Here is a 27,043-nt window from a genome sequence, read left to right as displayed (position 1 = left end):
TAGTAATATTTTTGCTACATGACAAAGTAAATGAAAACATTTTATCCATTATTAGTATGTCAAATGCCAATGTTAGTTTATTATTTTAATAATGTATGTGACACTAAAACTAAAAGAGTTTTCATCACATGTTGGTTTCTAGTGTCTCCGGTCGTTTTTTGAGCTTTGCTTTCCATAAAATGAGGAAGCCAGTTGTTCTCATTGTAATCTGCATATTCTCTAAGACTGTATTTTTGGCGTATAAATGTAATTTGGAGAATGTCATTGATATTTTAAAAACATAGTCTTACATCTGTTCAGGGTGAAAGAGTTCAGAAATATTTTAGTCAAAATTGGAAGAACTCAGATTAGGAAAATTACTGTAGGGCATCACTTTTCTCATTAGTAAACCCTCTTCCTAGTATTCTTTCTCCCTAGTTTTCTGATCTATCAGACTCTTTCTTTTTTATAAGCATTCATCTGCTTTCCAATTTATAAGGATTCCTTAAATAATATGGAATAAATGGCTTATCCCATTTTGGCTTGGTATGTCACTAGTTTTTCTCATGGATGCTTCTCTTTTCCCAGCTATACCCTTGACAACCTTTTAAGTTTAATTCTGCACTACTGCATCCCTACCCCTTCTCCTTTTACAAAAACTGGGCCTACCTATTTGACTTTTGTAGTACCTTGCTTCCTTTATTCCTAGAATTTATGCTTAGGAACATAAAGGGAGTTAGAAGGGGTGCACAAGAGCTAAGTCTTTACAGCACTATACTCAGACTTTATCATGCATCCTAATTACCTGCAGATCTTGTTAAAAAGCAGATTCTGATTCAGGAGTTCAGGGGTAGAACCAAAATCCTCCAGTTCTTACAAGTTCTCAGGTGATGCTGATGCTATTGATACTGGTTTAAGAATACTTTGCATTAACACTGCTATAGAAGATCTGAGTCAGAAGGAAGTAGAAAAAATACTGCTTTGAAGGAGATGCTTTCTTAAATGATCATGTTATTATAAAATATGAATTCAAAGGAGAGGAAAAAAGGAAAGGTAGGTAGTTTGAATGAGAAGAAGTGGAGAGGAGACAGATATCTTGAATGGATACTTTCTTAGTTCCTAATATTGCTAGAATTCTTTTATAACTTTTAAAAAATTGTGGTAAGATATACATAACATAAATTAACAATTTTAATCATTTTGAAAATGTATAATTTAGTGACATTAAGTATAGTCACATCTTTTATGACTTCTTTTTTTTAAAAACTCTTAATTAATTTTTTTAGAGAAAGAGTCTCACTCAGTTGCCCACACTGGAGTATACAGTGATGCAATCATAGCTCACTACAGCCTCCAACTCTTGAGCTCAAGTGATCCTCCCACCTCAGCCTCCCAAGTAGCTGGAACTATAGGCATGTGCCACCATGCCTTGCTAATTTTTTTATTTATAGAGCAGGATTTTGCTATATTGCTCAAGCTGGTCTCAAACTCCTGGCCTTAAGCAATCTTCCCACCTCAGCTGCCCAAAGTGCTGGGATTACGGGTGTAAGCCACTGTGCCTGGCCTCAGAGACTTTTATTTTTTAGAGCAGTTTTAGGTTCACAGCAAAATTGATATGAAAGTAGAGTTCCCATATACTCCCTGACCACACACATGCACAGCATTCCCTACCGTCAACGTTCTGTACCAGAGTGGTACATTTGCTAAAAGTCCACAGTTTACACTAGGGTTCACTCTTGGTGTTGTATATTTGATGGCTTTTGAAAAATACATAATGACATGTATCTTACAGAATAGTTTTTAGTATCTTACAAAATAGTTTCACTGCCTTAAAAATCATCTGCCTATTCATCCCTCTCTCCTTTGTAACCCCTGGAAACCACTGATCTTTTTACTATTTTTATAGTTTTGTATTTTCTATAATGTCATATAGTTGAAATCAGAGTATGTAGTCTTTTTGAATTTTCTTTCACTTAGTAATATGCTTTTAAGGTTCCTCCATGTCTTTTCATGGCTTACTAGCTCATTTCTTTTTTAGTGCTGAGTAATCTATTGTCTGGATTTACCACATTTTATTTATCCACTTACACAAGGACATCTTGGTTGCTTCCGAATTTTGGCAATTAAAAATAAAGTTGTTTAAAATATCTGTGCACAGGTTTTTGTATGGGCATAAGTTTTCACCTCATTGGGTAAATGCCAAAGAACATGATTGCTGGATTGTATGGTGTGAGTTTGTGTTTACTTTTGTAAGAAACTGCCAAACTGTCTTTCAATTATGCATTCCAAACAGCAATAAATGAGAGTTCCTGTTGCTCAGCATCCTCTTGCATTTGGTATGAGTATTTTAGATTTTGGCCATTCTAATAAGTATGCAGTGGTATCTCATTGTTTTAATTTGCAATTCCCTAATGGCATATCATGGCATTTTTTCACATGCTTGTTTGCCATCTGTGTATCTTTTTTGGTGAGATATCTGTTGATCTCTTTTTCCCATTTTTAAAATAAGGTTGCTCATTTTCTTATTACTGAATTTTAAGAGTTTTTTTTATTTTTAATTTAATTTAATTTTATTTTTCAGACAGAGACTTGCTCTGTTGCCGCAGGTAGAGTGAAGTGGCATAATTATAGCTTAATGCAACCTCAAACTCCTGGGCTCAAGTGATCCTCCTGCCTCAGCCTCCTAAGTAGCTGGGACTACAGATGTGTGCCACAATGCCCAGCTAATTTTTATATTTTTAGTAGAGACAGAGTCTCACTATGTTGCTCAGGCTGGTCTTGAACTCCTGACCTCAAACAATCCTCCTTCCTTGGCCTCCCAAAATTCTGGGATTACAGGCGTGAGCCACTGTGCCCAGCCCATATAAACTTTAGAATCAGTTTGTTGCTATTCACAAAATCACTTGCAGGAGTTTTGATTAGGATTGTGTTCAATCTGTAGATCATGTTGGGAAGAACTGACATCTTGACAATATTGAGTTTTCCTGTCTGTTATGACCTGAGTGTTTGTGTCCCTGCTCCCCCATTCATATGTTGAAATCCTAACCCATAATGTGATGATATTAGGAGATGGGGCCTAGGTTAGGTGGTAAGAGTGGAGCCCTCATGAATGGAATCAGAAACCTCAGAGAGCTTTCTGCCATGTGAGGACACAACAAGAAGTCAGCAGCCTACAACCCAGAACAGGGTCCTTACCAGAACGTGATCATGCTGACTTCCTGATCTTGGACTTCCAGCCTTCAGAACTGTGAGAAATAAATTTCTGTTGTTTATAAGATACCTGGTCTATGGTATTTTGTTATAATTGCCCAAAATAATACATTATCTATAAACATGGACTATCTGCCCATTCATTTGGTTCTTCTTTGATTTCTTTTGTCAGAGTTTTGTAGCTTTCCTCAATAGACCTTGCATATATTTTGTTAGATTTATGCCTAAGTATTTCATTTTGGGGGGTGCAGTATAATGATACTGTGTTTTTAATTTCAAATTTCACTTGTTCATTGTTAGTGTGTAGGAAAGCAAATGGCTTTCGTATATTAGTCTTGTAGCCTGCAGCCTTGGTATAATTGCTTATTAGTTCTTTGAGTTTTTTTGTTGATTCTTTCAGATTTTCTACGTAGACAATTATGTCACCTGTGGTAGAAAACAAAGACAGTTTTATACCTTCCTTCCCAATCTATATACTTTTTATTTCCTTCTCTTATTGTATTAACTAGGACTGATATGGTAAAAGGGGACATCCTTGCTTTGTTTCTGATTTTAGCAGGAAAGGTTCTAGTTTCTCACCATTAAGTATGATGTTAACTATAGGTTTTTGTATAGATGTTCTTTATCAAGTTGAGGAAGTTACCTTTCATTCTTAGTTTGTTGAAAGTTTCCATAATAAATGGGTGTCGGTTTTTGCCAGATACTTTTCCTGCATTTCTTGACATGATCATGCAGTTTTTCTTCTTTAGCTTGTTGGTATGATGGATTATGTTAATTGACTTTCTTTCTAGTGTAGAACCAGCCTTGCATATCTGGAATGAATCTCACATGGTCCTGGTGTACAGTTCTTTTTATACATTGTTGGAATTGATTTGCTAATATTTTGTTGAGGATTTTTGCATTTGTGTTCATGAAAGATGTTGGTCTTTAGTTTTCTTGTCATGCCTTTGTTTGTTTTTGGTATTAGGGAAATGCTAGCCTTATAGAATGATTCATGATGTATTCCGTCTGCTTCTATCTTTTGTTTATGACTTTTGAAGCAATAAATATGCTGTTTGCATGACAACTCTTAGTTTATATCTTTCTTGTTTTGAGAATACTGAACAGTGAAGAAGTTAAATTGTGAATAGGTCAGAATAGACACTCACAAAACAGTCTACAAAAAATAGGAGAGGAGAAGCAGAATTTGTCTTTTTATGTTCCAAAAACTGTCCCAAAAAAACAGAAATTGTTTTCATAACTAATAATATCTGATATGTTCATAATACTTTTACTCTTTAAAAATATATTGAATGTATTTTCTTAAAATATATTGACCGAAGTGCCTAATAAACACTTCAGGTATGTCAGCACACAGGTAGGATTCTGAATTTCACCACTCTTACTTGTGCTCTTTTAAAATTGCTTAATAATTAACTTTAGATTTATTAAGCTCAGTTGGTGATAACAAAGTCCCCCTTGTGTTTTTAGACCTCTTTTCTTTATTTGCTTGTGTGGGTAATATATAATATATTAATTGAAGATTTCCTATATGGATTAGGTTTTTGCTGAAATTGTGGTCCTTTCATAGAGGTCAGGTTAAGGCTGGGCCGTGGTTCTTCCTGTAACCTGGCCTGTAACCTGGTAGAGGACAAAGTAACATTGTTCATAATAGTTAGTGAGAAATCTGGAATGCAAACATAGTTGTAACAATGCATTGAAAAAGATACAATTTTTGCCTAGTTTTTTACTGAATGATGAAGAGTAGTTGAATTCCTAGTTTTTCAGAAAGTTATAGAAAGCAACAATATGCTGTCAGTTTTCTTCAGCTAAAACAGTACAATACTGTAGATAAATAAGGTCTCATATATCTCGAGCATGTAAAAATATCTGGACAAATAAAGTTTAACACAGTAAGCTAAGAGTACACTTGACTGAACAATGGTCCTCTGTTATTTAAGAGGCTTGTGTGAGTATGATGAGCTCATTCAGGGGATTGATACGAGGAAGAAAAGAATGATAGCCAAATTCATACAGTAATTGATCAGGCTTTTAGATTAGTTTGGTTGCTAGTTAATTGAAACATTAAACTAATTAATACTTTCCTCTTAGGGACATATATTTTCTTCTAAATAAGATGGTAGTAAAAAGTAAAATGAGGTTGATGGAAAATATAATATACTGTTTAGTTGTACTAAATAAAACTATTTATAAATAACATAAATAAAAAGCACTTAAAATATTTATTGAGTTAATGAATTTAGAATACTGCTGTTTAACTTAACTTAGGAGTTGGAGGAAGACATCTTGAAAGGATTCTGACTTCTTGAGCTTTTAAAGCTAATGGTTTTCAGTCAGGTATCACCTTAGTAGTGGTAGCAAAAGATTTTTCAAATTAAAAAATATTTCAAACTTCTGATTAGACAAGAATTGCATTTATTTTTTCTAGATTTCAAATTCACAATTGGTAGAATATAATTAATGAGGATTTTAATGTATTGATCCTCCAGTTTTCTATTATAATTAAAAATAATTGGTTAAGCTTAAATTACCCCTTAGGCCTTATATAATATTTTATTCTAATTCAAAAAAAAAAAGTAGCGTCTTCTAATATGAGGAAAAAGGAATAATCAATGTTAGATGTTATTTTTGTTCTTATTTTTAATCAGTAGTGGAGAAATCAGTTATTAGTAAAATAGCTGTTTGTGATAGCTGTTGGAATAAAGTTGGAATAGAAGCTATGGATGAAACATCTTTAAAATCTTCAAGATAAAATTAAGAAGTAATGTATCTCAATAACAACTCCTGATAGCAGGTATCAATTTAAAACCACTTCTAATTTCTGCTTCAGAAATTATATTAATAAAAGAATGGTTTTGAAAACATCTACTTTTAAGAATTAAGTATATGGGAACAGGATTAGAAAATGTTGATTTTACAAGTTTGAAACCAACTTCTCAGTTTTTCCATTTCAGTTAAAGGTAGCACTACTCTCCTAGGCTCAAAACCTTCATTCTTCTGTATCTATGATTTTTCTTTTCTTCTTTCCAACTGCCAGCAATCTAAACCTAGTCCTCATCAATTCATCAGTGGTAAACCCCTAAAAGGGTTCTATATCCAGCTGTCCCATTATTTTAGTCTGTCCTGTAATTAGTTAACATGCTTCCTAGGCTCATAGTTTTCATTAGGCACTTGATTTTGAATTAGCTATTCTTCTTGCTAAACTATAATAAATACTGTTTATACTGTGATGTAACAAATATGCGTAACTTTTAATTTCTAATGCAGTTTTCTTTTATATGATGGAAATGTATGTTTTTAAATTAGAGTTAGTATTCTAACTAGATAAAACATTCAAGATGATATTTTTGAATTCAAAAGTTTGTTTTAATACTAAAGAGAAGTGGGAAAATTGCCTAAGCCATGGTTCTTTTAGGGCCATGTTGAAATAGATACTTCCCAAAGTACAGGTAGAGCATCCCTAATCCAAAATCCAAAATGCTTCAAAATCTGAAACTTTGAGCGCCAACATGACACCACAAGTGGAAAATTTCACACATAAGTACTTTTTTTTTCTTCCCCCTCCCTCCCACACTTAAGTACTTAAAGGAAAATTTTTTTTTAATGCACAAAATTTTTTAAAACATATAAAATTATCTTCAGCCTATGTGTAGGTGTATATGAAACATATATGAATTTCATGTTTATACTTGAGTCTCATCCCCAAGATATCTCATTATGTATATTCAACTAAAATCCAAAAATATCTGAAATCCAAAATACTTCTGGTCTCAAGCATTTTGGATAAGGGATACTCAACCTGTAACCGTGGTCTTGTGAATAATGCTACTTATTTGGTTTGCTGGCCATGGTCCGGCATTAGGTTCTAACAGGTAACATCTGGTGTCAGTTTGCATTGATATTTGAAGACCCCCTATCAGGTGCCAAAAGATGGAATTAAAGATGTGGAAAGAATCTTATATGTCATTCCACTTCAGTGATAGCATTCCTTCTCTCAGAATCTGGCAGTGTCTCATGTTTATCCCCTATATCAATGGTTCTCAACTTTAGTATGCATCTTTGGCAAATAACATGACATGATTGCATGGAGCTTGGTCTAGAACCCTGCTCTCTCTAACTCAACAGATGTCTTTTTTTTTTAGACAGAGTCTCACTCTCTTGTCTGGGCTAGAATGCCATGGTGTCAGCCTAGCTCACAGCAACCTCAAACTCCTGGGCTCAAGTGATCCTCCTACCTCAGCCTCCCGTGAAGCTGGGACTACAGGTACCATGCCCAGCTAATTTTTTCTATTTTTAGTTGTTTGGCTAATTTCTTTCTATTTTTAGTAGAGATGGGGTCTCATTCTTGCTCAGGCTGGTCTCGAACTCCTGAGCTTAAGCAATCCTCCTGCCTCGGCCTCCCAGAGTGCTAGGATTACAGGCGTGAGCCACTGTGGCCAGCCTTTTTTTTTTTTTTTTTCCAAATGCAGGGTTGATTCTCGTTACTAACCTGTATGTTATTTTTATTTATATACTTTTTCTCTTTATTTATACTTTCTTCTACCAAATTTGCCTTTCACAGTTTTTAAAGTAGCCTATAATTTCCTATTCTAATTCACCCAATTCTGAACAGTCAAAATGCAGAATGCTATTAGCTGCTATGGCACATAGAAAGAAATATAAGCTATGATCCATGTCTTCAGGGAGCTTATAGTGTAATTGAGTAGATAAGACATAAGCACGAAAAATTGAAATAATGTATGAAACAATTCAAGAAAGATCACAAGGCAGCTATTTGGTTAGCAATAATAATAAGTGGCATGGAGAATAGAACTCTGAATTCAGACGAAGGGATAACTCACCATGAACTGGGTATATTGAGAAGGTTTTCATGGCAAAGGAAGGATTTGTTTAGGGCATTGAAGGGTGAATTGTATTGAGCTAGATGGGAGGAAAGTAGACATCCTTTCTAAATAGAATAGTAGTTTCTAATTTTCACTGCTAACTCTAACATAAGTTATATCATTTTTTAAAAATTGCTGTGCTAGTGGCATAGAGCATGGATTCAAGTAAGTCATCTTAGTGATTTTTTCACTTATTTTATCTTGAGGTAAATGAAGCTTATGTAAGTGTTTCTCTACTCATTCCTTAAAACTCCCCTGTTATATTATATAAGATTGCAAACAAGAAGACACTTTAGCAATAATGTAATCCAACCTCTTATCTAGTAAAAGAATCAGAGGCTCTCTTATTGGACATTTCTAATATAAAAAGTTTTTATTTATGTTCAAATTAAGTGTTTCCTCATCACTTTAACCTATTGGTGCTATATTTGCATTGAGAGAACTCTTGTCTCTTAACCTCATTCCAAGCCAGGAAACATAATAGCAAAATATTAATAGTTTAAGAAAATCTTTACCCTTCTAGCTTCTGTTCAAGTTTGACCTTAGAGCAGATAAAAAGCATACTTAGATGCTCATTGTGATGGTATATTGATATATTGAGTCCAAAAAGAAAGCTAAAGAGTGATTTAATTAATAAGAGCCCAAATATTTAGGAGCTGTAGATTAAATCAATCTATGTTGATTTTCACTGTAGAAAAAATTAGGAATTAGACAAAATTGGGAATATGTAAAGAGTCTGATTGGTTCAGGATATAAGAGCACCAGGCCCATCCCTTTGAGTACCATAGGTGAGGGCATCCATTGCAAAGGTATCTTTTTGAGAAGTATCTGTTTCATCGGTAGTAACCATCCTACTTGTAATTTTAGCATGTTGTATCCTTTTATCCCTTATTTGGCATTAGGGTGTTTTTAGCAGAATTTTTTACATATGCCTGACTTTCGCCAAGGACAAATTTACATAAGATCCAGGCTTAGGATCTCATTAGTCTTTGCATTTAATTTTCATCCAAATTCTCTGATTTTTTTTTTTAGCACAGTAAAGTTAGAATAAAAGTCATGGCCGAAAAATACTTAAAATCTTCAAGATAGAAGAAAAGAATCCCTTTCAATATCTCTAAATTTGTGGAATGTTTGGTTCTATTTACAGTAAATTATCCATCAGAGGTAATTATATTCAGGAATATGGTTCAGATAGTTAATTTTATTAATAATAGAAAATGCTTATTATAATAACAGATAACTTGTGAAATCTGGGGAAAAACACACTTTCATTTTTATCCTTATTGCTTCTGTATGAAAATGCAATCAAGTGAAATTTTGTAGATTTTATATATTTCTCATAAGATACTTTCTTATAATATGTAATTACCATACTGGCTCAAACCATGACTGTATCAATATATTTTAGGTATTACCCTTAGCAATATCTAATTTTTCTTTTCTAAAAGAAATCAATAAATTACTTGGTTCATTCTCTTCCACTTCAATATTAAAAGCTATTTTTAAATCCTGTGTTTCTATGTGATATTGTTAAGTACTTTAGAACACTAAGTGTTCTTTTAGAAGTATTCATCCCCATCAGTGTTATCTGTGTGATGTTGTATTATATTAGGTATACAGACAACAAAATAGAAACATTGAAAAATATGTTGGAAAAAGTAGACTTAAAAAAAAGAGAGACCCTAGTGTCTCTGCCTGTCAGTCCATCTTCTTTGGCATCATTCAAATAGTTTGTAGAAACTCACTTCCTCTAACATTTTTCCACATACAGAAAAGGAGAATTCACAGCTTCTCCTGAAATTTACTTTTGGAACTCAAAGGAATCCCTGTAATTTTTTACTATAAAAGTACCCTCAACTCTTCCCACCCCCCCCCTTAAAGCAAACTTATGTATATTATTTTCATATTTTAAATGCAAGTAGAATATAGTTTATCAAATTTTTTTTATAATATTAACTCCAATGGAGTATTTGTAAGTTCAGGCTTATATCATAAACTTTAAATTATCACCAAAAAAAAAAAAAAAAAAATCCAAGCTTTCACAGGAGTAGCTTTGACAAGGATAGAAAATGCAAATTAAAATTATAGTGAGATACCACTATATACTCACTAGATTGGCTAAAACTAAAAAGATTGTACCAAGTTTTGGTGAGGATATGGAGCAATTAGAACTGTGTTGGTGGGAATGTAAAATACTGAAACTGCTTTGGAAAACAGTTTGGTAGTTTTTTAAAAAGTTAGACATATAACCCAACTGATCCACTCCTAAGTATTTACCCAAGAAAAACAAAAACGTGTCCACACAGAGACGTGTATAAAATGTTCATAGTAACTTTATTTCTAATAATAAACTGGAAATGACCCAAATGTCCATAAATTATGGTACATTCATATAATGAACTACTATCTGACAATAAAAATGAATGAACTATTGATACATGGAACAACACAGATGAATCTCAAAATCATTAGGCTGAACAACAAAAGGCAGACAAAAAAGAATTATTACTTTATGAGTCCATTTATATAGACTTCAACAAGCAAACTATAGTAATAGAGATAACGTCAGTGGTACTTGGGAACATGAGAGGAGGAAGTGATGACAAAGGGACCAAGAAATTTGGAGGTATGATTGTGCTAATTTCACAGTATTAAACTGTGTTAAGAATTTTAAAGCTAATCAAATTTTACACAAGTACATGCTCAAGGAATTACCACAAATTTAACAGGTTAAAATATCCCTATTAATTATCTCACAGTGCTGTAGATCAGAAGTCTGAGTGTGCTTGGCTGGATTCTCTGCTTAGGGACTCAGAAGTCTGAAACCATGGCATTGACTGGACTGCATTCCTTTCTGTAGGCTCTGGGGAAAAATCAGTTTACCAGCTCATTCAAGTTCCTTGCAGTTGTAGGACTGAGGTTCCTATTTTCCTCCTGGGTGTCAGCCAAGAGTTGCTTATAGCTCCTAGAGCTGATTTCAGGTCATTTGCAAGTGCCCCCTCCATCTTCAAGCCAGCAGTGGCGTGCCAAATTTCCCTCATGCTTCCAATGTTTGACTTCCTCCTCTGCTATGAGCTAGAGAAAACTGCTTTCAAAAGGCTTGTGTGATTAGGTTAAGCCTGCCTAGATAATCTCCCTATTTTAACGTCAACTGATTATGGACTATAATCATCTCTCTAAAATATCTCTTATAATCACAGAAGTAGCACTAGGGGCTGTGTATCATGTGACCATCTTAGAATACTGCCTGCCACATGCCATATATTGTGCTTCAGTTATACCTCAATAAAGTTTATATGTATGTATATATTTTTTCTATAAACAGAACAAAAAGATAATGATAATATATGTATGCAAAGGGATGGTTGTGAGACTCAAATAAGATGTAGGTTGATTATTCTCACTGATTTGATTCAGCATGGTATTTCCATGTCCAAATCTGGAAATAGAACCAAGATAATAACATACTTATCACCTTTTCTATATTTATATTTTCTTTTATCTGTGATCAGAAGAAACAGTTGCCAAGGTAAGGATACAGCTAAAAATCAAACATAATAGAAAACAGATGATTTTATAAGTTTAAGTTTTTGACTCAAAATTGTGATTAATGAATGTCTATAAATATAAATTTAATATTTTAAAATTTCTATTATTTAAACTTGTAGAATAGATGAATTATTTAGGTGTGCATTTTTTTGATCCTGTTATTGTTTAGACCAATCTTGGAATTCTTGAGTTTATAGAATTCTTACATTACAGAATGTAGGAAGTACTGTTTCCATAGCATGGAAAAGATTTTATCTCCTTATTGTTTATTTTCTAGAAAGGATTAAATCAAGAATAATACATTAATATTTTATTATAATATTGTTTAAAGGCCAAAGATTTTAGATTCAAATTTTTAATAACCTAAATGAAACTTTAGAATAAAATGTGGTTGGCCTTGCTTAGATCATCAAATTATTAGTGTATAATATCAAGTGTTAGCAAGGATGTCAAACAGCTGGAACTCTTATAAGTTGCTGGTAGGGGTATAAATTGGCTCAAGCACTTTGAAAACTATTTGACAGTATTTACTAAAGCTGTACATATGTATGTGTATATATACCCTGTGACCCAGTGGTTTACTCTCTCCAGTCATTCCACATTTATTCCATATTACACAGTCAAATCTCTTTTTTTTTTTTTTTTTTTTTTTTGAGACAGAGTCTTGCTTTGTTGCCTGGGCTAGAGTGAGTGCCGTGGCATCAGCCTAGCTCACAGCAACCTCAAACTCCTGGGCTTAAGCGATCCTACTGCCTCAGCCTCCCGAGTAGCTGGGACTACAGGCATGTGCCACCATGCCCAGCTAATTTTTTTTTCTATATATATTTTAGTTGGCCAGATAATTTCTTTCTGTTTTTAGTAGAGACGGGGTCTCGCTCTTGGTCAGGCTGGTCTCGAACTCCTGACCTCGAGTGATCCACCCGCCTCCGCCTCCCAAAGTGCTAGGATTACAGGCGTGAGCCACCGCGCCCGGCCTTACAGTCAAATCTCTTTAAGGTAAAATGTTTGTTATCTTCTACTCCTTTTTAAGAAGACTTACTTATTCTTTACTGACTATAAAAGTTCAAAATCTTCAATTTGATTGTTTGATGTTTTTGTTTATCTTTTATTCTTCACTCTTTGGTCCTTTCAAGCAAATTTCCTTATTTTTCATCTCTTTTTCTTGACTTAAAATATGTTCTCTCCCTGCCATTTTATCTATCATGGGCATCAGTGCTGTTCAGTAAAACTTTCTGCAGTAACAGTAGTGTTCTGTTATTATCCTGCCTAATATGGCAGCCACAAACCACGTGTGGCTATTGAGTATTTGAAATGTGGCAAATGTGACTGAAGAACTGATTTTTAAAATATTTACTTAATTTTAATTTAGCTATATGTGGCTAGCAGTTAGTGTATTAGATAGCACAGGTCTATATAAATGTCTTTCTTAACCTCTTTAGCTTGTTTTGATTTCATTCTCTCTGCATACCTTATAATTTTTCTTACCCTACTTTAGACTTTAGCCATATGTTAATTTTTATTGTTTTTAAATTTTGGTATGTATCTTTGCTTTCTGATTATTTTGTAAGCTTCTGGGTGGTAAAGCTATTTAATTTCTTTTATATCCCTTTCACTATCTTTGTTTTAATCATAACATGTAATCTACAAATATTTCCTCAAGGAGGTAGTCATCTGGGAATTGGGGAACATTATTTGGAGCTTCAAAATACCATTGAAAATCTTTTAGTGTATTGTGAAATCTGTCAAGAATACAAAATGGATTTAAAAACAGTAACAGATTAAGAATAGAGCAAGCAGTAGATGCAAAATCTGGAAACTTAAAATCTGGTCTCAACTCTGTTATTAATTTTGTGAACTTAGAGAAGTTTCTTAACTTTTTCAGGGAAGTTTGCTCATCTACAAAAATGAGATATGAATTAGTTGGTTTTTAATATTTCTTCCAGGGTAAGATTCTTTTAAAAATAGGCTTTTCTGAATTGAAAATTACTAACAGTGAGGATTAATGTTGGCACTGGTTTTATTTTGTATTTTAAAAACATCCAGGAAAAGTACATGTTGAAATGCCCAGGTTTGAAATGACAAACCAATCCTCTGCGTAGTGAAATGCAAAGATGAAAAATTACGTAAAGATCTCATAAGACTATGAGTGGGCAAGAAAACAGCAAATGAGCTTTGTAGCAAACAATGATAAAACTAAGGAATAATAAACCATATTTATTTATTTTTCTTCGTTTTTTTTAATTTCAACAGATGTGGGGGTACAAGTGGAGTTTTGTTACATGGATATATTGTGTAGTGGTGAATTCTGGGCATTTAAGGTACCCATCACCAAAATAGTATACACTGTACCCAGGAGGTAATTTTGCATCTCTTACTCACTTCCCAACCCTCCCCGTTTTGAGTCTCCAATGTCTATTATATATTATTTCACTCTGTATGAGTAGCCATAGTTTAGCTCCCACTTATAAGTGAGAACATATATAAAACAATATTTAAATGATTGCATATTCCAAGTAACTATTTAGTAAGTCCATGAATAAGATTCAGGAGAAAGTGTCAACATGTTATAATGAAGGAAATTCTGAATTGGAAGTCAGAACTGAGATTACTGTCCTTGCAATGCCAATAATTAGCTGTATTATTTATATGCAGTAAAGTTTGAAAGGATATTTACTTCTGCATGCCATAGCATGCACCTTCAGACCATAGCATAAACCCAAGAGAGTGCCCATGTGCTTTCAAAATACCTAAAAGAATAATTTCATTATGCCTCATAGAAATCAACTGGCATAAGTATGATATAAGCCTTCTTTGTTTTTTATCTTCCAAACTCACAATTTCATACTCGTTTGAACAGCTCATTTGATCCATTTCTCCAACCTTCCCAAATCCTCCCACAATGCTCCAGAGAACTTCTGCCTCCGTGACCTGCAAACTTTTCCACATACAATTATATTCAACCTCTTCTCCAAACTTACACCTTCCATCTCCTTGTTTTAACTAAAAACTGGCCTAAAATTAATTTCATACTCTCTTATGCGGAAGTACTATTGATAGCCATACATCCTGCATATATTAAGTTTGGAAAAGATCTTTGTTCCCCGATGCTGCTTCCAGACATTTTTTTCTACTTTAAAATGAGTCAGAGAGTACTACCACTTCTATTGCTTAATAGTCAATGTTGGTGAGAAATTATGATAGTAGTATTTATTGTGCACTCACTATGTGCCAGGGACTTTTCTGAAACTGATACATGCCCTACATGTATTAATCATTTTAACTTTCACATCAAACCCTTGAGGTTGATGTTGTTATTATCCTCATTTTAAAGATGAGGAAATAAAGGCACAGAGAAGTTAACTTGCCCAGGTTCTTATAGATAGTAAGTAATGGAGATGAGAAAGTAGTAAAATACCCTCATGTGTGGTAAGAATGAAAATTGTATAATCTTAGGGGACGTAATTTGGAAATAACTACTTCAAAAGCCTTGAGGTTTTCATATTCTAAGAAAATAACCAGAAACTTAGACAAAGATTTATATAATGAAAGTTTATCCCTTTTAAAATCAAAATTAAAACAAAAAAGTTTAAATATAAGTATTATTTTCTGTACAAATCTGGAAGTCACCAAAATGTCTAACATTAGGGAGTGTTAAAGTATGCTATATCTTACAGACAATAGTGTAAGAATTAAAAAGTGTTTTCCTTGGTGTTTGTGAGGGTATGGAAATAAAAATTTTAAAAAAATTTTGGAAAGTTGGTATTTTCAAAATTTTTAAGGCATATACTAACAGTTTGATGCCAGCAGTTCTTCTGCTAGGAATTTATCTAATGGATATTTTTATACAGATTAAACATAGTGAGATTGCAAGGAGTCAACAAAGATTCCATTATTTCTAACTTAGCTACTATTTGATAGCGCTGTTAACTAATATAAGAAATAAAGAGCCAGGTTTTTGGTGGGGAGAAGAATTACATTAGTTTAGGTCTCATTGATTTTGAAGCTTATTCATAGGGAAGTTGAGTAAGGGATAACCAGCAAATATTTGAAAATATGTATCCAGAGATCAGAGGAGGCCTAGCCTGAAGGTGAGAGAAAAACTTAGGATTGGGGATATGTAAATTTTTCCATGTCTTGGCATAAATCATGTGCAGGAGTCTGTGAGTAGGCTTGTTCTCATCTATGATGCATACTGATGTACTTTGCTACTTTTTAAGAATATGTATACTTCTATTTTGGTTGGTGAAAAGAATAGTTTTGTTCTCGTAAGTGAAATTAAGTTAAGCTTCAGAAAAGAGGCGATGCTTGAAGCTAGTCTTGAACAATTAAGTATTCTCTCTGTAAGGATAAAAATGTAAAAAGCATTCTAGACAGAAGGCAGCATGAGAAGAGGCAGGACTGTAAAACAGCAAGGTGTGTTCGGAGTGATTAGGGTATAAGGTAGGAAGGTAGTGAGAAATGAGGCCAGACGAAGTGGGAAAGGGAAGGGTAAATCCTGAAGAACCTGTACATCATGTTTGGATTTTATCCTGACAGCAAGAAACCATGGAAGGGTTTGTTTTTGCAGGAGACGGACATTACCAGATTCAAAATTTTGATAATGCAATAGTCCTTATCCACGGTTTTGCTTTCCCCAGTTTCAGTTACCCACAACTGGGTCCAAAAACATTAAGCAGAAAATTCCAGAAATAAACAATTCATAACTTATAAATTGTACACCATTCTGAGTGGCATGATGACATCTTGTGCCATCTCATTCCATCCTGCCTGGGGTGTGAATCATTCCTTTGTCCAGCTATCCTTGCTGCCCGTTAGTCATTGACATCATCTGTTCCTGACATTCAGCCATTGACATCATCATGGTTCAGTGATCCAGGATCAACTGAAGCAGATGATCCTCCTTCTGATGTATAGTCAGAAGGTCAATAGTAGACTTAACACTACATCACAATGCCTAAGTCATTCACCTCGCTTCATCTCATTAGGTAGGCATTTTATCATCTCACATCATCACAATAAAGGTGAATACAGTACTCTGAGTGGTAAAAATACACTCAACATGTTTTTTTTCCTCTGCTCTCACACCACAGCAACTATCAATCCAATGGGATGAATTAGTGAGAGTATAGATGGAATGGCAGGAAGAAACTCTAAGAAAAGGAATAGTTCTTTGATCAGTTGTGTGTGGTTTCTCCTCCTACACCAAGCCAGCAGTTAGTTCTGCCGTGGATACCAGCTAGTCTTCCAACTCAATTCTGCCACTGTCTACCTGGAGATAGCATCAGATCCCACAGTGGAGGGCCCAGTCCCACAAGACTGTTCCCTTTTCAGGCACCAGTTGCAAGTCTGGGCCTCCAGAACTTCTGACTGATGGGCTTCAAATTGGTGTTCCCATAAGCCCCCTCTTAGGGTTTGGTTAATTTGCCAGAGCCACTCACAGAACTCAGGGAAAAACTTCCATTTACCAATTTCTTATAAAGGGTATTACAAAGAATACAAATGAAGAGATGCACAGGGTAGGGTATGGGGGAACGGGCGTGGAGCTACCATGCCTTCCATGGACAGGCCACTTTCCAGGAACCTCCAGGTGTTTGGCTATCAGAAATTCTCTGAACCCAGTCCTTTTGGGTTTTTATGGGGGCTTCATTACATAGGCATGATTGATTAAACCATTGGCCATAGGGGATCAACTTAACTTTCAGTCCTTCTCCCCTCTCCAGATGTTGGGAGGGATGGGACTGAAAATCCCAACCCTCTAATCCTGCCTTGCTCTTTCAAGTGACCAAGGGGCTGCCAGCCCTCAGTCAATCATTAACATACAAAAAGACATCACTTTGGAAATTCTAAGGATTTTAACAAGCTGTATGCCAGGAAATGGGATTGAAGACCAAATGTATATTTCACAATATCACAAATACAATAAGATGTTTTGGGAAAAAGAGACCATATTTATATGACTTTTATTACAGTACATTGTTATAATTGTTCTATTTTATTATTGTTAATTTCTTACTGTGCCTAATTTATAAATTAAAAATTATCCATGCATGTATAGGAAAAAAGATTATATGGGGTTCAGTACTATCTGTGGTTTTAGGCATCCACTGGGAGTCTTGGAATGTATCTCTCTCAGATAAGGGGGGATTACTATGTTCTTAAAGCTATGGTGTGGGATGAATTGGATTAGTGAGAGTGGTGGTGTAGGTGGAATGGCAGGGAGAAGCTATAAGACTGCTAAGTGAGATGATTAGTTGGAATAGAAAAGGAAGGGTAGAATATGAGAGTTGTTAGTGAGATTAGCATTAATAAGGCTTGATTTTGTTTTTAATGTAGATAGGGACTGCAGTGGTAGGGCAGAATTGAAGATAATACCTAGATTTGAAGAGGAAATATCATGAGTTTAGTTTTGTACATATTGAATTTGAGAGATCTTATAGAACTTCCAAGTACAGATGTCCAGGAGATAGCTGCATATTTACCTCTGCAGCTTAGGAGAGAGATTTGAACTGGAGTTAAGAATTTCTCTAAGGTATTGAACAAATATATATGTAATTGGTTTTGTGGGGATTTTTTTTTTTTTTTTTTGAGACAGGATCTTGCTCCATTGCCTGGGCTAGAGTGCCGTGGCACCATCATAGCTCGTTGCAACTCAAACTCCTGGGCTCAAGCAATCCTCCTGCCTCAGGAGTAGCTGGGAAGGTGCATGCCAGCACACCCGGCTAATTTTTTTTTATTTTTTGTAGAGACAGGGTCTCACTATGTTGCTCAGGGTGGTCTCGAACTCCTGGCCTCAAGTGTCCTCCCACCTTGGCTTCTCAAGTGGTGGGATAATAAGGTTTATGTGCCAAGCATGTACCAGGTACCCACTATACTGTGAGGAACAAAACATATACAGGAGACAGAAATCAATCGTGAAGATACATAATTACAAATTGAGACCAGTTTTATAAGGAAAAATCACAGGTTGCTATGAGAGAATTTTAACAGAGGACCAAATCTAGTTGGAGCTGGCGGATCAGGGAGTGCTCTCATTTGAGCTAAAATTTGAATAACAAGTAGGAGTAAGGAAAGTAGAGAATGTGGGCAAGTGGAATATCCTGGGCAAAAGGAACATTACCTTTATACCAATAAAGTATTCAAAGGTTAACAGACTGGATTGATTAAAGAAAAAAATGAAAAGGAAGCACCTAACTGTATTCTGTGAAGAGAGATGTCTAAAACACAAGGATGGAAGAAGGTTAAAAGGAAAATAATAGGAAAAGCTTTATGATGTAAACACAAACCAAAAGAAAGCTGGTATAACTATATTAATGTCAAAGTAGACTTTTAAGCAAAAAACTATATTATTAGAGGTAAAGAGGGAATTTCATAATGGTAAATATACCTAATAACATAGTCTTAAAATACATAAATCATGGAGAATTTAACAAATCTACAGCCATAGTGAGAGATGTTAACACATCTCTCTGATAGAACCAGCAGACAAAAAATGAACATGACTATAGAAGATTTGGGCACATTAGCAACTCTACTAATGGACATGTGGAACATTACAACAACTAACAACAAAATGTACATTCTTTCTCAGTATACTTGGAATGTTTATAAAAATTGACTATATGTTGGCCAATAAAGTAAGTGTAAACACATTTTATAGGATTGAAGTCATACAGTGTATATTTTCTGATCACAATGCCATTAAGCTAGAAATTAATACAAAAACAAAAAACTTTTCAAGGACATTACATGAAAGGAAGATAATGGACCATTTTCTCTCATGGACATAAGTGCGAAAATACTAGTCATATTAACAAAACAAAACTAAATCCAGAAAAATATAAAAAAGAGATAATCTCCCTATTTTGCCATCAGCTGATTAGCAACCCCATCTACTACCTTAATTCCCGTTTGCCATGTAATGTAGCATATTCACAGATTGGAGGGAATAAGAAGGTGAGCAGCTTTGGGAGGCCATTATTCTGCCTACTACATACATCTGAACAAAGTTGTATTTATTCCAAAGATGCAAAGTTGCCTAACAACAACAAAAAAATCAAACGATATAGTTCACTACATTAAAAGAATAAGAGTCACATGATTATCATAATAAATGTAGGAAAAACATTTGATAGAATCAACATCATTCATGATGTTTAAGTCTTAGCAAACTAAGAAAAGGAACTTGTTTAATGTATTGGAGGGTGTTGCAAAAACAATAACAAAAACCCTATTGCAGACATCTTGTGAAATGTTGAAGGCTTTCCCTTTGAGTTCAGGAAAAGACCAGAATGTTTGCTGTAATCACCTCTATTTCACCTTGTATTAAAGGTTCTAGCTAGTGTGCTAAGGCAAGAAAGAGAAATAAAAGATGGATTAGAAAGGAAATAGTCACTATTCATGTATGATTGTGTATACTTAAAAATCCAAAATAATTACTAATAGGTTACTAGAGATTATTAGGAAGGTCTCTGAATATAGGGCCAATATTCAAAAATCAATTTTTTTTCTGTATATGCAACAAAATAAAATTTAAATATATGCCATTTCCAGTATTATAAAAATCATTTACATACAAATAAATCCAAGGATATATAAGACTTCTATTCAGAAAACTGTAAAACATTATTGAGAGACATTTAAAAATCCTGAAATAATCAGAGCAATATGTTATTCATGGATAGAAAGAAATGTATAAAAGTACTTCCCAATATGATCTATAGATTTAATATAGTTCCAGTCTAATTCTCAGTAGGGGAGTGTATGTGTGTGAGACTTGATGATCTGATTCTAAAAATTACATGGGAATACAAAAGGCCAAGAACAAACAGGACATTTGCGAAGAACAAGATAGGAGAGCTTGCCCTGTTGGAAATCAAGATTTACTGTAAAGCCCCACTAATTATTACTAAGATAGTGTGTCATTAGCTCCAGGTTAGACAGAACATTGGAACAGCATATAGCCCAAAATTGGATTTGAAAATAAATAGAAACTGGATTTATGATAAAAGTGCCACTGTGGAGCAATGGAGAAAGAATAATCTTTTAAATGAATGGTGCTGAAATAATACATAAGAAACTTGATGCTGTATCACAGCAGTCACAAAAATTAATTCCATGTCAATTACACATTAAAAGTGCAAGACAAAGCAATAAAGCTAAGAGATAACATAGAATGTCATATTTATAATCTTGGTATAGAAAAAGATTTCAAAAATTGTGCTTTTGTACTAAACCTTAAAGGAAAAGATTGATATATTCCATCATATTGATTGTAAAAACTTCTGTTAATTAAAAGACATCATTAAGAGAGTGAAATAACAAGTGACAGAGGAGAAAATTAGTGTTTCTACAAATCAGCCCTAATACAACAAATGGCAAATGGCAAAAGGGCAAGAGCACGAACAGGCACTTCTCAAGAGAAAAATCCAAAAGACCAATAAACATAGGAAAAGTTGCTTAAATTCGGTAATTGGGGAAGCACAAAGCTACAATAAGTTGCCACAACGTATCCTCAAGAATAGCTAGTATTTGGAAAATGACAGTATCAAGTTTTGTAAGGATGTGGAGCAGTAGCAGCCTCTTATGTTGCTGAAAGGAACATACATTGGTAGTCACTTTTGGAACAATTTGGCATCCTTTCCTAAAGCTGAAGCTGTATATATCCTTAACTTGGCTATTTTCTTAAAGTATTAATATATGCACAACAGAAATGTGTACACTAAGACACATGTACATGAATGTTTAGTATAGTGTTATGCATAGTGACCTTAAACTGGAAACAACTCATATCAACATTAGAATGAGTAAATAAATTGTAGTGTTGTCATACAGTGGAATTTTCTACAGCAGTGAAAACACCTGCATCTACACAAAGCAATATAGATGAATGTTATAAATACCATGTGAACTGAAAAAGGCAAGGTACAAAATATGTATTTTATTATTCCATTTACACAAACTTCAAAAAGTAATCAAAACCATAGTCTTTAGAGTTGCTTGCATAAGTGGTGAAAACAGGAAGTAAAACAAGGGAATACTTATTATAAAAGAGTAGAGGTTACCTTGGGGAATAGGTAAGAAAGGATGATTGGGAAGAGAACCAAAGTAGAAGGGTTCTGCGGTCCAGGCAATATTTTATTTCTTAAATGGGGTTACATGAGTGCTTAAATCATTGAGTTGTACAATTTTATTTTATATGGTTTTTTCTATATGTTTCATGTTGCAGAGTTTAAAAAGATTTAAAATGTAGAGTGAATGGTGAACAAATAGGTCAGAGGAGACAAATTCTACACAAAAATTTGTTTTTGAAAGGATGTTGATAGATAATAATTCAGTGCAATTGGATTTATCCAAAATGCCTCATTTGATAGTCATTAAAGCTTAGTAATTAATAACTTCCTTCTGTAGTCATTGTTAACCAGTAGGTAAGTATAGTCAGTCAGTCCTCACTTTGCACAGTAGCATGGGACTATAAAAATGACCATGCAAGTTGAAATTATGCAAAATGATTTCAATGAGTGGGATAAATTATAATTGTTCTATCCTCTTTAAAAATTTTTGTCAAAACATTAAAAATTCTATTGTTGGTTAAAATGTATAGGGAAATTTTAAAAAATAAAACATTTATTTGGCACAATGTAATTTAAAACATGAAAACAATTAGAATTAGTGTTTTAATTCTTTGTAAAAAAATAGTTATCAAGAACAATTTGAACAGTGCCTTCTGCCTTGTACAACTTAAAATAGCAGAGCTAACAGTGAACATCTTTTCTGTGCCTTGGCAAATTGTCATACTTCTGTCTTCTAAATTTGGATCAGCTTCCAACATTGTATTAAATATTAATATCTTTTGCACTTTCAATGTTGTAAAATAGCTCTGAGGGGTACTTTAAAGTTGTTTTGTTGTTTTTGTTTGTTTGTTTTGTTTTTTGTGGTTTTTTTGGCTGGCATCACCTCCTGTGGAACATACTCCTTCTTTTTTGTCACAACTACATTCCTCACTTACATCTGTAAGTTTGTCTTCACTAAGTTCTACTGACTGCATATCTAGAGGCTCGCAAATAGTGGCAGTGACAGCATTCCCACAGTCAGCTATTTCTTCTGTTACTCTGCTTATATAGGATTTGAATTTCATTTTCAGTGTTATCATTTTTTGTTTTTTTTGCTATGCTTTTATCTTTGTTGGCCAATTCCTCTTTCAACTATACATTTAGTAAAATTTCACATGGGTTTAGCACTGGGAGGCAAGAAGGCAACATGGATGACATGCTTTGCTGTCTGCAGATGAATTAAGTAGCAAATGAGGCGTGACAATCACCAGCCGACTTTTAAAGAAGTGATTATTGGTCACTGGTAATGATGTGCATCTCTTATTAACATAGTGATTCATGGACAAAAGTGCTAGCTACAAAATTTGTATTCATGCAATTACTCACAGTTAATATACTGTGGTAAGTGAAATTTGAACCATGTTGTTGGGGAACTGGTTTTATAATATTTAACTAAAGTCTGGTAGCTGAAATTCGTGCATATGGGAAACATGAAAAGTGGAGGCAACCTGTAATTCAAAGAAAGTTGAACTTTTTGATCAATTAAATAAAGATTTGGTAGGTTTTGATGAAATTGGAATATTTGATCTTTGAACTATTGAACATCAAATACATTTTACGTGGAAATATAAATTTGGTACTACTCTCCCAGCTTCTTTAATCCTTTTAGGCACTTACTAAGGACCTCTCACACCAACTCTCTAAAACAAAACTCCACTGCAGTAAGTGAAAACTTACTATGAGTAAGGAAAATAATTATGATGGTATTGTGAATTTACCATGTATCAACTGACATTGAAAGCAAGTTTTTAAAAAATATTTTATATAATGTTGATATTCTAATAATTGAAAATGAAACAAAGTTAATAAATCACTTTTGATTCTTTTAATCAGGTAATTCCATTTTCATTGTCTTCATACAAGCAAATACAGTTGGCCCTTGAACAGAGTAGGTGTTAAGGGTACCAATCCCCTGCACAGTTGAAAATTCATGTATAACTTTTGACTCTCTCAAAACTTAACTACTGATAGTCTCCTGTTGATCAGCCTTGCCAACAACATAAACAGTTGATTAGCACATTTGTATGTTATATGTATTATATGCTGTATTCTTACTATAAAGTCAGCTGGAGAAAGAAAATATTATTAAGAACATCATAAGGAAGAGAAAATATATTTACTGTTCATTAAGTGGAAGTGGATCATCATAAAGGTCTTCATCCTTGCCCTCTTCATGTTGAGTAGGCTGAAGAGGAGGAGGAAGAGGAGAGATTAGTCTCGCTGTCTCAGGGGTGGCAGAGGTGGAAGAAAATCCACATGTAAGTGGGCCCACGCAGTTCAAACCTGTGTTGTTCAAGGGTCAACTGCATTTTGTTCTTTAATATGAAAGATAGCATCTTACTCTGTGTTGGTTGAAATTGAATGTTAATTTATTTTTTGATTTCCTACAGGTGAACTGGCACAGGGGTTGATCTCAAGATGCCATTAGTGAAAAGAAACATTGATCCTAGGCACTTGTGCCACACAGCATTGCCTAGAGGCATTAAGAATGAACTGGAATGCGTAACCAATATTTCCTTGGCAAATATAATTAGACAGCTAAGTAGCCTGAGTAAGTATATATCAATTAAAAATACTACAAACCAGAATGTTATGCTTTAGGGTATTAAGAAGATGTGATTAATTTAGGGGGAACTATTTGGTGAGAAGCAAACAAAATTATCCTGAAAAATGTAGTCATTTTAAGTAAAATCAATGAGTTTTAGAATAATTTCTTCTTGCCCTGAACTTTTCTTCTGGGAAAGGGAAATAAGGACAGAATCTTTAGGTACAGAATCACATGATGAATGAGAATTATTAAGATTGCTTTTTAACATATGATTTGATCTGTGGGAAGGTAGGACCAGAGTCGTGGTTTTGCTTTATTGTTATCACTATTTACTCTTTTTAGAGACTGCAACTATTTGTGTTTTGAAACATTAGTGTCTCTCTCTCTATATATATTTAATTAGCCTAGGGAAATATTTTTATATTATCAAAGATCTAAGTGAAAGGTGTGGGGTCATCGTGAATCAGATACTGCTAATCAAGTGAGTTTTCCAAGGCACATGAGAATATTAGTCAAGAGTCTGATAATGCAGCGTGCTGTGGAAACAGCACATGAACCTGGCCTCTGGGAGACAGAAGGCAAACATGTTGGCCAGAGAATAAAGGCCAATGGAAGAGGCAGGTGGGGAGAAGGAAGACAGTGTGTTCCCATTTTAAGATTACAGAACAGAGCTTGGTTAAGAAATTAAACCAATTATTTCCCATTCTAAATTTAATCATTTAAAATTTTTTTTAAAGAATCCAGTTTATCTTTTGAATTCAAGGATTAGCTTTTTAATAAGACATTAATCTTTCATTTTAAGGATAAAACAAGGTGTTCTTGGCCTAGATACATTCTGCAAGTTGTCCTGGATTTATGTTGTCAGCCATATAGATTCTCCCGATAAAGCAGGCTTATCTTTCTTTTAGCTTTTGTCCTCTCTTTTATAATTGAGTACTTAGCACAAGAGATTGTTAATCTAATTTGTTTCAAGTGAGAAAGTTTGGGCATACACATCTGTAGTGAGAGCAACATAAAAAGTTACATTTGAATGCTCTTTGTGAGAGTACTACATATTTGCATTATCTGTGAAATAGTCATAAGAATAAATAAAAGGCTACTTATTTGAATTTAAGTATATTCCTTGTTCCTTTTGGTGGTTATTTTTTTTTAGGTTAGTTATTGGCAGTGAATCACTAAAATATTGCATTGTTTACTTGTTTTTTCCTTAGGAAAGCCATTATATTATAGAATGTACTTTTGAAACTAGTCAAAAGAAGAGTCTTATAGTTCCCAGATATTGTATTAACATGTGATTAACCATATTGTTTAAAGATATATTGCTGACTTTTGTAATCTAGCACTGATTGAGTTTAATATAACATGACTTCATATAAAATTTGTTTTACATGTACATGAATACATTAGCATATTAATATTAAAATACATGTTAAGAGCATAGAAATAACAGTAACTTTGTATAAACTATTTCTTAAAATTAAAATGAATTTTGGATCTAACACAGGCATGTTGTTTTAGGTATATACCTAATACAGAATTTGGAACTAATAATCATAATTAATTTAATTTGCAGTACTAACGCATGGATTACATATCTTAAAGATGAAAATTGAAGGAATTTTCAAGTCTGATATAGTCCATATAAGCAACATCTGTCAGCAGGCACCTGGTCATGTAGCCAAACTCTGGAAAATATAAACACATTGTGAAAATATAACTAAATTGCGTTTTGAGTGCTTCACGTTTGGAATCAGAGACCATATAGGCATTTTCTAAGCAGTTTATAAAGATTCAAAAACAAAGAGAAAAACCCATAAAATATCATAGCAAGGTGTAACAATAGTTTACCGACCTGAAATTAATTCCTCTGGCAGCTTTCTCACTTGACATAGTTGAGAACCTGGAATTAAATGTAAAAGGCCTCTCGATAGCCAGAATAAATAAACACATGCACATAAAATAACCAATTGATCCCTCTCTCAGAGCCTATTTACTTTTACTTTGATAGTTAAAACAGCTTTGATGATGTGATTTCCAAACATTTATGCTTCAGAGCAGTGGTCCCCAACCTTTTTGGCACCGGGGACCAGTTTCATGGAGGACAGTTTTTCCACGGACTAGGATGTGTGGGGGGTGAATTCAGGGTGATTCAAGCGCATTACATTTATTGTGCATTTTATTTCTGTTATTACTACATTGTAATATACAATGAAATAATTATACAACTCACTGTAATGGAGAATTAGTGAGAGCCCTGAGCTTGTTTTCCTACAACTAGATGGTCCCATCCTGGGGGTGATGGCAGATAGTGACACCTGAAGTGTGTTGCTTATGTCCAGTCTACTCCATAATCTCCTTGTGGTTGCTCTCACTGCAGAAAACCCTTCTTCACAAAGATAGTTGGAAATGGAAGCAGGCTTTTCAGTGCTTTTGTGGCAATCTCAGGATATTCTGCGTTGACTTTTAATCCAGAATGTATGGAGATTTGAAATTGTCTCAAACATACTTTTAAGGCCACCGTCATTTATGATCTCAAGCAGTTGATCCTCTTCTAGCACGGACAAAGTCAGTTCACCTGGCTTATTCACAAATGTGTTGAGGATCCATTCCTTCCCAGTTTGGGGTCTTTTTGTGGTTGGGAAGTAATGTTCAAACTCTTTTGAAAGCTGAGGTAAGTGATCATGCACCAGCTGGGAAAAAGAATGCTCTGGCTCATTCTCTTTCAAATTTTCTGCTAATGTTTGAAACATGTCAAAAATCCCAAT

General features: G+C 34.1%; 1 protein-coding gene across 2 annotated transcripts in view; it reads left to right on the top strand.

The window, feature by feature from the left end:
- The window catches only part of WASF1 (WASP family member 1), a 53,928-nt gene that overhangs the window by 10,887 nt on the left and 15,998 nt on the right, over window positions 1–27,043 (top strand). For both annotated transcript variants that reach the window (XM_069488202.1, XM_069488203.1), the window contains one exon: window positions 24,121–24,281. In XM_069488202.1, coding sequence (XP_069344303.1) covers window positions 24,149–24,281 — 133 coding nt within the window. In that variant the 5' untranslated portion in view covers window positions 24,121–24,148. The remainder of the gene's footprint in view (window positions 1–24,120; window positions 24,282–27,043) is intronic.

Source organism: Eulemur rufifrons, chromosome 15, assembly GCF_041146395.1.
Source record: "Eulemur rufifrons isolate Redbay chromosome 15, OSU_ERuf_1, whole genome shotgun sequence".
NCBI classification, from domain to species: Eukaryota; Metazoa; Chordata; class Mammalia; order Primates; family Lemuridae; genus Eulemur; species Eulemur rufifrons.
Note: the sequence above shows the minus strand (reverse complement) of the source record. Positions and strands in the feature narration are given on the sequence as shown.